The sequence below is a fragment of the Neophocaena asiaeorientalis genome, unplaced genomic scaffold (genome assembly GCF_003031525.2).
Source record: "Neophocaena asiaeorientalis asiaeorientalis breed wild unplaced genomic scaffold, Neophocaena_asiaeorientalis_V1.1 scaffold22, whole genome shotgun sequence".
Classification (NCBI taxonomy): domain Eukaryota; kingdom Metazoa; phylum Chordata; class Mammalia; order Artiodactyla; family Phocoenidae; genus Neophocaena; species Neophocaena asiaeorientalis.
Window position 1 is genome coordinate 846,428 of NW_020174422.1, and position 13,732 is coordinate 860,159.

Here is a 13,732-nt window from a genome sequence, read left to right on the forward strand (position 1 = left end):
ATAAAGCACATGCCCAGAAAGGACCCAAGCCGATGGAGCACACGCTGGGTTTTGTCATTACTGTAGGAACAATGCTCCATCACGGCAGTAGCTTTGCCATATTGCTACGGAGCTCAGAGACTTGAACATGATGGACTCAGTACAGGGAAATGATTGATCCAGGAGAGCAAGCCCCTTGCAAAGTGGCCAGGCACCCGAGCTAGAGCAGTCCAGCCACCTTCAGGACGTGGCACAACCTGTTTGCAGAGTCCAGGTGCAGACAAGTGCTCTTCTTCAATGCTCATACCAACCCTAGGGGCTGGCGTTCTGTCTCTGTCAACCCAGGGTTGGCATGGAATTTTAAGAGTTAGAACATTTTAAAGGTAGAAGAACATTTCTGGATCACATTCATATAACAAATAGTTACCAAATGCTGACTACGGGCAGATACTGTTCTAGGCACTGGGAACACGGCAGTGTGACTTCATGGAGCTTACCTTCCCATGTTCCCTAGAAAGACCTTGAAAGGGAGGAAGAGGGAATGGGGAGAGTTAACGTCCCTGCAGTGGTTTTAAATGTCTACAAATTCTTTGACACTCCTTTCTCCAAGAGGTGGAACTTAATTCCCCTCCGCTGGAGTATGGGTTGTACTTAGCGACTCACTTCTTGCAGAGTGTAGCAGGAGTAATGGTGTGTGACTTCCAAGGATAGGTCATACGAGACACTGCAAGTTCCAACTAGTTCTCTCTCTTGGACCACCAACTCTGGGAAAGCCAGCTGCCATGTCATGAAGGCACTCAAGCAGCCCTAGGGAGAGGTCCACACAGCCAGGAGCTGAGGCCTCCTGCCAACAGCCCTGTGAGTGAGCCATCATAGATGTGGACCCTGCAGCCTCAGTCGAGCCTTCAGAGACAGCAGCCCCTGCCGACATCTTCACTGAAACCTCGCGTAAAACCCTGAGCCCAAACTCATCCAGCTAAGCAGCTTCAAATTCCTGACCCATACAGACTATGAGAGTGTAATTGTTTGTTGTCTGAGGCTGCTATGTATGGGGGTAATTTGTTACTCTGCAATAGATAATGAACACATTCCTTCTATCCTGCTGCTTTTCCAATTTGAATCCATCTTCCCTCCTTCATAGTCTTCATATACCAAATAATGGGGGAACAAAAGCCAGGATGTAATAAGACAGAGGACTCTGGGGAACTGAGCTCAGAGGAGAAGGCTCTCAGTGAACCTCTGTTGTACTGAAGTGGAAGAAACAAAAGCAGCAGTACCAAGCCTGCACCTTCTTTACCTTGAACCAACCCCACGTTACTCTGTGATTCCTCTGGCTTCCCAGTCCCAGGCAGGGACTTTGCCGGGAGGTAGGAATTTGGGGGGTAGGGGTTAAAGGAGGTTGGCAGGTCATGCAGACTCACTTGAGCAGGATCTCATACTGGCCGGCATGCCAGGGCTGCACGTTCTTTAGAACCAGGGTGAACACGTCCTCATTCTGTAGCACCTCGAAGTGGCCAGTGTCTCTGGAGAGGGCTTTGCCGTCCCGGAGCCAGTGCACAGTGGGGAAGGGGTCCCCAGCTATGGCACAGGAGATGAGGACGCTCTGGCCCAGGCAGGCTGTCACGGAGCGGGGCTTGCTGATGAACCAGGGCTGGGTGCCATCCTGAGGCTCTGAAGTTAGCAAAGGATCGAGTTAGAGAGGGAGGCCTTTCAGCAGAGAGCACTCACTCAACTCTCCACGGCAGTGAAGGTCGGAAGACAGAGTGTTACCCACAGAACAGCTTGTCCAGAAATCACTTTCATTGAACATACAGGTAGAGCACATCCTTCTCATGGCAAATCTGTCTTAGTTACTTCTCACAGGATAATATTAACAAATGAATTTGTATATCCAAAGCATGGGGAGGTTGTCCAGAAGGTACAGGGGCACCGGCATATGTGCCAATGATCTGCGTGACATGTGTATGATTAAGGGCTGTCACTTGCTTCATGCGTGCTTAATTTGTCTCTCCTCTTAAATATGGGTTCTCTAAAGGCTAGCACCATCATAGGCCCGTAACTCATCTGTCACTGCCAAAGTGTTAGTGTGTTAGGAGATATCTCTCCCAGCACTCTCCACAGCTTGACACCAGTACCCCAGAGAGGGCAGGAGCTTCAGAAGGTAGGGAAGGGTGGCCCCACTCAGCCACAGCCTCAGATGTAGGATGGGGAGCTGCCACCGGGGCTGGGATGGGACCAAGGGAGCGTGGGGTCCGTGGTGGGGACAAAGTAGACTCACATGCTTTTCTCGCCTCCAAATCACCTTTGGAGAGACCATGGCAGCAAAGCCTCCCTGCCCCTGCCCCTGCCCCTGCCCGCCGCTGGTCAGCGGGTCAGCCTCACCTTGCACTGTGAGCATGGCCTGGGTGCGGACCTCTCCTGCGCTGTTCCAGGCTTCACAGGTGTAAGTGCCCGTGTCCTCCGGGAACACTTCCTGGATACAAAGGCTGTGCTGAGTGCCTCTCTGTTCAAAGTGGAAGTCCTCTGACTCCTGGATCTCATTCCCATTGTGAAGCCAGATGACCTCAGGGGGTGGGTTCCCTGAACGGGGAGGAGAGGCAGGGGAGCTCGTCAGGGAGGTGCTTCCCTGGGCTGTGCAGCAACTCTACTTAATACTATGACGTTGTATTGCATAAGTTTTCCCATCCATAACATATTCTAACCCTATCTATCTCAAAGGTTCACCGGGAGGATTAAATAAATTAATACCTTAGCAGCCCACTAGAAACGCTGATTGGAATAACATCTGGCACAAAGAAAGTACTCAATGCATGTTCATTGTAATTACTTAACAACAGATTTGGGGAAACCAGAAAGAATCCAGAAGTGAAAAATATGACTTCAGAGATAAAAGAGGAAACCTAGAAGAATGGTTTTTAAAATTAGAATTCAAACTGCTTGATAATGCTGAGTGGTAGCTGGATCAGTGGGTTCCACACTGTTTCCCGCTGTGCACACCTCACACCTTGTGTACATGCCCAGGCAACGCCATGGGGACTTCACAGAAACTCCCTTGTCAGTTTTCACCAAGGGAAAGCTCCCTTAGCGCTTCATTTTGCTACCATACAAATGTTCAACGGTGAAGATGGGTACCAGGCTTTCCCGATGGGTACCAGGCTTTCTAAACCCAGCTCATGGTGGAGAGCATTTTCACTTTTACTAGTCTACTTCCCCAGGTAGCTTCTAGCCATTGGTTTGGGCATAAAACAATGGCCACCTGTGAGGGTTTCCGCTGCAGAAAGAGCTGAGCCATTGCACTCTGCTTCCAGGGGAGCAAGTCCCTGGGAACGGCTGCTGAGGGAGGCTGCGTGGTATCAAGCCCTTTCAAGGACAGAGGAGACCACCATCTGTCTCTGATGGGGTAGCCAGCATGTGTCTGGAGGCCAGGTGCAGGGTACCTCTGATTTCTATCAACTCGAGGAGTATGTGCAGGGGAGGGGACCCAGCCTCTGCCTGCACTGTCCCGGGACTGCCTTCAGCAGGGAGCAGGGAGTTCATCCTAGGATCCCTAAAAGGGTGAGCCCATGGATTCTCTCCCAACTCATCTTTATCGCTTCTGCAACTCAAAAGGAACTGAAAAGCCAGAAAGGACCTCCAGGCTGTCGCGGGACTGATCAGAGGCCAGCATGAGCCCGCGTCAGTAAGTCTGTCCCAGGATATTCCACAGGCTTCGCTTGCCGGCTTCTAGCAAAAACAGTAAAATCCCACACTCGTGTCACCCCATCCATTTGAGAAGGACCCCTGTTCTATCTTCTCACCCTAACATTTGAGTAGAGCAACTGAGACTTACCTTCCAAGGGTTAGAAAGTTCTCACATCATCTGGTTTTGGACCTGTGTTCACAATCTTCCAGCTACATTGGCCATACTATGTTCTCAGTTAATCTCTCACCTCTCTAGCATGGCCATCTTTTTCCCTGGACCACTTAACCTCGAATCCAGAAAATCCAGCCCAGAGATAGCAGAAGAGAGGGACCAAGAGGCTCCACTTCTTTGGGCCCACTGACTGACAGTCCCAGGCTGCCTTTCTGGTAGACAGTGATCTGAGCGGGATGTCGGGAAGCAAAGCCCATGTTGCAACCATGCCCGTTTTCACGTATACCCCGGGGACAGAGATGCAGGGACAGACCTGACACCTGGACTGTCATGGTGACCTGGCTCCCATCCATGACTCTGAGATCAGAGAGGCCTTGCAGGAATAGGGGCGCGACGGGCTTGCTGGAGGCCGTGGGCAGGAGGTACTCACTCTTCTCGTCACTCTTCTTTTCTGCGTGGCAAAAGAATGTGGGGTGAACAGTCACTCATTCATTCTGCAGACACAGACGAATGAGCACTCAGCACATGAATGTGTTGGGGCTCAAGTTCCCGCCAGAAACTGACCGCTGCCAGATAAGGAGCTCGGGAGGCCCTGGAGACGCCTAGGAACAAGGCGTGCCCATTTGCCTGTGTGGCACGACAGTGCTCTTGCCTCACAGCAGGAAAGGATGAGGCCTCTGTAGGGCCATGTCCAACCTAGGCTCTGGCTCCCCAGGAGCACTTCCAGGGGATGGAGGCTGGGAGTGGGGGAGCCAAAACTTGGCATCTTATGAGACTTTTTTTCCCCTTAAATTGTATTTACTCTTTTGAATAAGTGATACATTCATATAACATAAAATTCAAAAGGTACAAAGGGTATGTGTACAGTCTCCCTTCTACCCCTGTCCTCTGGCCAAATGTCTCTCCCCAGAGGCAACCGATTTTCAGTTCCTTGTTCACCTTGCCAAAGACGGTCCATGTGTATAACACACAATAGCATATCGGTATACTCTTTAATTTTTCTTCTCTTAAAAAAAATGATAGCACACTATACACAGTGATTGGCATCTTGCTTTTTCATCTAACAATACAGCTATCCTTCAGTATCTGCAGGGTACTGGTACCAGGACCCCTTGCAGATACCAACATCTGCAGATGCTCCAGTCCCTTATATAAAATGCATAAAACCTAAAATCCTCCTGTACACTTTAAATCATCTCTAGATTACTTATAATACCTAATACAATGTCAATGCTATGTAAAGAGTTGCCAGTGCGGCAAATTCAAGTTTCCCTTTTTGAAACTTTCTGGAATTTTTTTTCTCGAATATTTTTGATATGCAGTTAGTTGAATCCGCAGATGCAGAGCCCATGAGGGCTGACTCTGTATGTTGATGTTTCTCATAAAACAGAACTGGAGAGCTTCCTCATTGTTTTCTATGACTGCATGATGCTCCTTTACCATCTCCTGAGATTTTAAGCACCTCAGGAAAGTCAAAGATGCTACATAATTAGAATAACTAAAATTAAAGACTGATCAACCTAAGTACTGGGGTCTGGCAAGGATGTGGGGCAACTAGAACTCTCCTACACTGCTGGTGCGAGTGTAGAATAGTACAGAGCATTTTAAAAGCAGTTTGGCGGCCTTCCCTGGTGGTGCAGTGGTTGAGAGTCCGCCTGCCGATACAGGGGACACGGGTTCGTGCCCTGGTCTGGGAAGATCCCACATGCCGCGGAGCGGCTGGGCCCGTGAGCCATGGCCGCTGAGCCTGCGCGTCCGGAGCCTGTGCTCCGCAACGGGAGAGGCCACAGCAGTGAGAGGGCCCCGTACTGCAAAAAAAAAAAAAAAACAGTTTGGCAGTTTCTTAAAAAGTTAAACATACATTTAGCATATGAGCCATTCATTCTACTCCTGGGTGTTTACACAAGAGAAATGAAAGCACATATCCATACAAAGAGTTGCACACAAACATTCATAGCGGTTTTATTCCTAACGGCCCCAAACTGGAAACAACTCAAATATTCCATCAACAAGTAAATGAATAAACAAATTATGATATATCCGTACAATGGAATACTACTCGGCGCTAATGAGAGACACTACGACAGGGACAAATCTCACAAAAATTACACTGCATGAAAGAAGCCAGGCGAAGAAAGAGTACCTAATGGATGATTCCATTTACATAAAATTCTAGAAAATGCAAAATATAGTGACAGAAAGGTTGCTTGGGGCGGGCGTTGTGGGGAGGGATTGTAAGGGGAAACAAGGAAGCATTTTTGGGTGATGGAGATGTTCATTTTTAAAAATTGTGGTGAAGGTTTCATGGGTGAAGCCTTCAAATTAAACACCATAAATAGATGCAGTTTGTTGTACAACCAAAACGGGTAGGGGGGGTGGTGGTGGAATCTCTCTCTGGGAGGGGGAAGGAGTGCACCGGCTAGACAAAGACAAAAACTAGAACAGCTCTCTGGGTTCAGGGCTGGCCTACTCACTCCCACTCCATTCGCTGGGGAGATGGGTTAACAAATAGGCTTTCCATTATTCTTAGAATCCTCCCTGCACCGGGCTCTGACCTGCCTCGTGTGAGCCGCACAGGGGAAGGAGCCGTAAGGTTAGGTTGGGCTGGTGTCTCTTTCCCACACAGGATGGCCCTCGTGCAGGGCAAGCTCCCAGCTGCCCCGTCTCTGATCCTGCCCTTCGTCCTGTGAGCCAGGTGGCTTTGACCTTCAATAACTCTTTGTTAGCCTTCTTATTTTTGTCTTTGGGGGAGGGGGGCAGGGGTAGGGACCAAGAAGGCTATGGTATCTCTAAGTTAAACTCTTAAGTTTGGGGGAAGAGGGACTGTGGTATTTTGAGTTCTTTTTAGCACAGGGCCACACATACCAGACCTTCTCCTGGAAGCCTGCAGCCATAAGGACACATTTCCAGGGTGCTTTCCATACCTGGGAAAGGCCTAACTCCAAACTGGCCACTAGATTTTTATCTGCTGGCACTGAAAACAAAATATGGTGCACTGCAGAGCACACCCATCACGGCTTCTGTGAATGAGGGTGAGAGAGGCTGGGGAGACCAGGTAGGTAGGAGGACAATTTCCCCGTGCCGTGTGAAGGGAGTGGAGCCAGAGTGCAAGGGAAGACAGGGCCTATGACCAGAGGATGGGCTCTCAGAGTCATCCTGTCTCAGCCCCTGGCATCACTGCCTTTGACAGGGGGCAGCCTGGCAGGCTTGGCCTTGTTAGAAGGCCCCAGGAGTGGGCTCCGGGGGCCCAATATTGGAAATGCAGAGATCTCCTTTCTCTGACTGAGTGGCAGTAGCCAGGGAAGCAGGCTGCCTCAGGAGAGTTGAGGAATTTCCTGTCTTGCACAGACTGAGAAGGCTCGAGGACAAAATGTTTTTGCCTGTCCAGGGCCCTCCCTGTTCCTGCCTCTCCGCTGTCTCAGCCAGAGTCCCCAGCTTCGCAGAGCTCCCTGCAGATGGGCTCTTATTCCTAGGTGCTGTGGAAACATCAAAAACTCCAGCTCCCTTTCCTTCAAGCCAGTGCAGCTCCTCTTTGACCCCCACCGTCTCCTGGGTCTTTCTACTGCCCAGTTTTCTGGCCTGGGGCTTTGGCAAAACCAGGCCACCCTACTGGTCTCGGCCAGTGGGGACTAAATGCCTATCTATAGCTCCCTGTCCTGAGAGAGTGGCCTGGGCACTGACTCCCAGGTGGCAGCTCACTGGTTCTCTGAAAGTCACTGAAATGTAGGATCTGAAGCTGGGTCCTGGTCTTGGGCAAGTCACTGCCTCTCTCAGAAGCTCGACTTCTTCATCTGTATTTAGGGTAATAATAGTATCATCACAGGACCTGGGGGTTTGAAAGAGATAATCTGTGAAAATACTTTGTCCGGCCATCCATCATCAATAGTCGCAGGTGTGTGAGGCTGGCACGAGAGCTGACTCACACCTACCCGCTTGGGCGCAATTAGCTGGTGGGTTTATCAGCGAAAGAAGAACAAACAGAGCCTGGACCCTCACCCCAGGATTACAGACTCATTTTGATGTAACCTAAGGGAAATACTGTTAGGAATACAAATGTGTTGCTTAAAAATATCATGGATATATCTAAAGTAAATCTAAAGCAATTTGAGAACAAAATTTCACTGCATTCCCTCAGAGAGAGATGAGAGAGAGTGCCTGAATCTGTGGGAACTGCCCCTGGTAGGCATTTAGTTCCAATGTCACCGATCGCCTCTGACCCTGTTCTTGCCTCCCCGAAGCCCCACTGTAAGGAGAGAAGAGGGAAGCGACTGGGAGGAAATGTGCAGAATGAACCTATTCTCAGACCTGCCGTTCAGGGTCACATGGGACTAGAGCTACGGTGAATCGGGCTAGTGGGTGGCTGAGTCATCCCCAGCATTCAACCTCCCCAGAATCTTCACAGAGTGAGAAAACCAACCCCCTACAACTATACTCTGCGCTGGGGTTCAGGAGCCAACAAGGATGTCAGTTTTGAGACAAGCAGCTTCCTCTAGGTGACCTGAGAGAAGCATCCCTAACTTGAATCCTGAAACCCCAGTCCTAACCCCACCGCCCCACTTTACTGGTAGTGAGGCCAGGACGTGCTCAGGTGAAGGGAGTTGCCCAAGGTCCCAGAGCCTGTGACAGGCAGACCTAGAGCTCACCCCAGGTCTCCTGACTGCAAGGCCAAGGTGTTCTGGAGGTTGTCTCTTCCAAGGGAGCCAGCCACCTCCCGTGATGCCCATGCTGAACTCCCCACGAGGGCAAATGTCCTATGCTGACCCCCATTCTTGATCCTTGACAAGGCAGAAAGCTAACGCAGAGCAGGGAAAGCTGGGGGAAAAGGGCAAGGCGTGTGTATGTCATTTAATTCCAAAGCCACACACAACTTCTTCTCGCTCATCTGTGGCTGACTGACCACGTATCAGTTTATGCTCACTCTTGTGTGGACTTAGATAAAACAAGAAGAGACAGATGGAGACAGGTGCTGTGAACTCACAGCCTGAGCTGCGTGATCTGAAGCAAGTTCCCCATCCTAAGCCTCAGTGTTCTCTCCTCTAAACTGATAAGAATACGACAGTTCTCATCAGTTACTGACAGTCATGCAACAGTGATAAGGGTAATGCACACATCATCAGTATAACGCATGCCAAATACTGCAGGGTTTTCAGATGATTCAAAGAAGTAACTCCCATAAAACAGCTACAAGAATATCTGACACATAATAAGTACAGGAATAAATGTTTTGTGCTTCTCCTAACCCAACTGACTGTTTTTGGTTGAGCAAACTCAACCTGACAATAACTACGATGAGAAAAGTCTCCCAAATCTGGACATTCACATTTAATCAGGCAGAGATCTGAAAGGTCTCAGCTTCCATTGAGATAACATTATAATAATTCCTTACAAAGTTTAGCACCTCACCATTCTAAAGGATTCTAAAGGATGTCTGCAGCTCTCAGTTTATCCTCAACACCCCCTGAAGTAGGGAAGATTATGCCCTCATTTTACAGCAGAAAGAGCTGAGGCTCAAATTGGAGAAGGAACTGTTAAAGCAAATAAAGTTGAATCCATCCCCTCAAACCATATATAAGTGGATTAAAGATAACATCTCTCCCAAACTTCATGTAGAGAAAGGATTTGTGCACATCTTAATGACTAGCTTCTTATAGTACATTTCTAGTGAAGTAAACCCACCCAGTGATGAAACAGATTCTGCTCCTTCCGAAAAACAACTGCTTCTTTCCTTCAAGCCAGTAATGCAGAAATTCCTTCATGATCACGTTGATCTACAAGTTAGTGCCCTCTCTGCTCTTCAGGTGCACTGCTACGATAGCAACTTCCCGAAAGGCATGTTACTCCTCTTTTTTGTTCACTTCTATGACATGGAGATGATCGAAGAAGAAGCTTTCTTGGCTTGGAAAGAAGATAGAACCCAAGAGTTTCCAGGGAAAGGCAAGGCTTTGTTCCAGGTGAATCAGTGGCTAACCTGGCTAGAAACTGCTGATGAAGAAGAATCAGAAGAAGCTGACTATAAAAGAACCAGCCAAAGCCTTAAATTGTGGGAAACATACTGTGGCTATGATATAACTGCATTTGACCTAACCACTGTGAAAATTCATTCTGCTGTAAAGTTTTCACAGTATTTAAAGCAGAAGCATGTCAGTTAGGATTTCCTTCTGCATAAGGTTTTTTTGTAGTGTAATGTCTTAATCATAGTCTACCAACAAATATTTTAGGAGTATCTCTAATGTTTAGATAGTATATTAAATGCAGCATGCAATATTACATCATAAGTTCTCAAGCAGAGGCAGTCTATTGCAAAGACCTTCTTTGCTGCCAGTTATCATTGGCTGTTTTAAGTTAGAAAACTGAAGAGCAACACTGAATGCGGTAGAAATGCACTTTGCTCAGTAATACTTGAGTTGTTGCAATATTTGATTATCCATTTGGTTGTTACAGAAAAATTCTTACCTGTAGTTGACGGTTGCTGCCGTAAGAGCATATTGCCTGTATTTCTACCTCTAGTAACGGGCTTTATGTGCTAGGTTTTAAAATCCTCGAGCCTGGGCAAGTGCACGAGTCTTTTTAAAAGAAACATGGTTTACTTGCACAAAACGGATCAGTTTTGAGAGATCGTAAATGCCCTTGAAGTGGTCTTCGTGGGTATGAAACAAATTGTGAGAATTTGAATTGGTCCCTCTTATTATAGTACTGAAATTAAGTCTACTTAATTTGTCAAGTCATGTTCATGTCCTGATTTTATATACTTCCTTCAGAGAAGGAAGCTGGTCTGTCCTAAGAGCTGACATGGCCAACGGAGTCCTGGTCTGGATGCTTCCCTTCCTGTCCTGAGAACAAAGGCCAGTTGCCTAGATTCCACTGGGAGCTTTCTGTCACTGTGCTCACGCCCAGAGTCGCCGATTCTCCTAGAGATGTCTCTTCTAGGGTTGTGCTTTAGCTGTCACCTGGCACAGTCCTGGTTTGAGGCGGGGAAGGCGGGCCAGGGTCTGAGGTGAGAGGGCCCCAGTGGCCATGGAGCCTCAGGGAACCTGAGCCTCCTTCATTTGGGGAAGGCAGGCACTGGCCATGGCACACCAATAGCAAGGGAGGGGTCCCTGGGACCCTATGACAGACTTGCTACCCAGCTCAAATGGGGCCAGACTAGATAGACCCCAGGGCTTCCCCACACTTGTGCTTCCTCTGCTTTGCTGAGACCAACCCCAGAGGGGCCCTTCTTTCTGGAATAAAGGATGGGCCAAGCCTCCTCGATTTACTGATCTGAAGTGGACTTATCTGTTGCTCTGGTACTTGGTCAATTGGCCAGTGGCTCTCTACTCCCTCACTGACTTACTCTGCTGTTAAACTTAGCAGCCAGGTACTGGGGGCTCTGTTCCATTTTGAGAGAAAGGAAAAGGACCCGGCCTGTCCTCCAGTGGGAAAGACAAGAACTAAGATTAAGAATGCTGGGACTTCCCTCGTGGTGCAGTGGTTAAGAATTGTCTGCCAATGCAGGGGACACGGGTTCGAGCCCCGGTCCGGGAAGATCCCACATGCTGCGGAGCAACTAAGCCCATGCGCCACAACTACTGAGCCTGCGCTCTAGAGCCCACATGCCACAGCTACTGAAGCCCGCGCGCCTAGAGCCCGTGCTCCGCAACAAGAGAAGCCACCGCAAGAAGCCCCCGCACTGCAACGAAGAGTAGCCTCTGCTCGCCGCAACTAGAGAAAGCCCGTACACAGCAATGAAGACCCAACGTAGCCAAAAATAAATAAACTAAAAAAAAAAAGAACGCTTATAAGCAGTTTATTGACAAGTAAAAATGATGCCACATAGACTAAGCTGTAGCAAGACTTAAGGAAGGGAAAGAGGAGCGAGAGGAGAGAAGAGAGGGCGGGAGAAAGAAGGAACATGGAAGAGGGACTGAGGGAAAAGGAAGGAGAGAGATGGCGGGGGAGCACTGCTTTCTGACCCTACAGACCCTCCGAATTTTCCCTCCTTGGCCATGATTGCCCTGTTTTGACTCATCAGAAACTGTTTTTGAAGACAGTTCCTAGTCATGAACTTAAACATAAAATTCTTGCTCTGGGGAAGCAAAAGTATCAAACAAATGATTTCTCAGGGTCCCAGAGCAGCAAAGTAGAAAGCGGATGGGCTGAGGCAGCTGGAGGCCTAGAGCTGCTGCCTATTAGCTGGGTTATTGTGACTTGACCTCTGAGCATCGATTTTCTTCATCTGTAAAGCAGAGTTAATTCAAAAGTGGAAAGTGGAGTTGTTATGGGAATTAAATAAGACCCACCAGCTTTTCTAACTGGTTAGATTTTGTCTGTCAAAACAATGTTCCTCGTTAGAAAAGCTGATTGATAGTGGTCTTGTTTCAACACTTATAGGAACTGGTATTAACCCAATACTAGATTTTGAAAAGTTCTTATCTAGGGGAAGTTAAGTACCCACACAACAGGTGCTATTTGTTACCTTTCTCATGAATTCGCATACAATAACCGGTATAACCCTGCTCCTCAAACCTGGAGACACGAGTGAGGGCTTTGGTTTCTCTTGGGCTTGAAATTAAGAAGCCCCTACAGCCTTTGTCCCAGTGCTGGTGTGACGGCAGTGTCTCCCTCTATACTGCAGTCATTCTCCTGTTCTTCCCGTCTGGGTCCTTCCTCTCTTTCTATGGGTTTAGCAAGAAAAACAATTCTGAATTTCTCCTTAGAAATTTTCTCTTGGAAGTTTTCTCCACCTGTCAACTTTTACTAGCCCACACGCTGCTCTCTAAAGCGCCCCCATGGTTATGGATCTGAATTTGCATACACATTGAGTAGTTTGCCTTGAAAAGGGCCCTTAGCAGGCTCCCAGCTCACTCAAAACTCGTGTCAGATTAAAACAAAAAATTATAGAATGTTACCTTTCAAGTGTTTAAACAGATGACACAAATATGGAACAGAGACAGAATACCCTACCGTCTTAAGAGCTCCTGAAACCGTGTACAAGTCCCTGGGTCCTTGCCGTGTTGTAACAAAAACAGAAATGAAGTTTTTCCTCTCTTAATAACAAGGAAAATAAAGGGAACAGTGAACAGGTGAGAGAAGAAACATAAACTGACCTGAAAGAATTAATCGATCCTAGTTTTACTTTAACTGTTACTAATCTGTAGTGTCTGTAACTAGATTTGTCCTTCAAAAGCTAACCTCTAAGGCTCTCTGACATTATGTGAATTACATCCTGCACCTCTCAGGCCCTAATTCCCTGTGAATTACATCCTGCCCCTAACACTCTCTGATCCTGTGTGAATTACATCCTGCACCTGGTGTTTATACTCCCTGAACTCTCTTGTAGCAAATCACCCCTTGTAGCATTCTGCATTTCAGAAAGGTGTGGGCCAGTAACTCAGACACAACAGACTGAGCTGCTGCAGGCAATTACCAGGCTGCCTGACACCAGCTGTGACTGTTTTGAAATAATGCAAGAAGAAAAATGCAAGACCTTCATTACTTTGATCCTTATCACCTACCCCAGACTGTGAGCTCCACCTATAAGACCTCTTCTGATTCCTGGGGGTGGGGCGCACAGTTCTTGAGGTGCTAGCCTACGCTTTGCCTGGCAACAAATAAAGCTTCTCTATTTCTTTTCCTCCGAAACTGTCTCCGTATTTCCGTTTGGCATTGATGCACAGAGAGCCAAGATTTTTGGCATCACTCCCCAGGGCTTCCCACCTGGGGAGGGACCACTGCCTGTCACAGCTTTTACTAAGTCCTGCTGTCAGAGCCTCAGGCCCGGTCTCTCAGCATCTTCCCTGCTCTGACACCAGCGTCTCTGGACCCACAGGTTGTCACCAAATAAAGGTGGACATGGAAGGGCCCTCCCCTACTTCCTAGCATCCCCCACTCCTCTCAGGTATGCAGCCACACGGACCTTTT

General features: G+C 48.2%; 1 protein-coding gene across 4 annotated transcripts in view; it reads right to left on the reverse strand.

The window, feature by feature from the left end:
• Positions 1 to 13,732, reverse strand: part of MYLK (myosin light chain kinase) — a 265,262-nt gene that overhangs the window by 85,192 nt on the left and 166,338 nt on the right. For all 4 annotated transcript variants that reach the window (XM_024756503.1, XM_024756505.1, XM_024756502.1 and 1 more), the window contains 3 exons: positions 4,146 to 4,283; positions 2,362 to 2,559; positions 1,401 to 1,650 (listed from right to left, as the gene is read on the reverse strand). In XM_024756503.1, the coding sequence (XP_024612271.1) occupies positions 1,401 to 1,650; positions 2,362 to 2,559; positions 4,146 to 4,283 (586 nt within the window). The remainder of the gene's footprint in view (positions 1 to 1,400; positions 1,651 to 2,361; positions 2,560 to 4,145; positions 4,284 to 13,732) is intronic.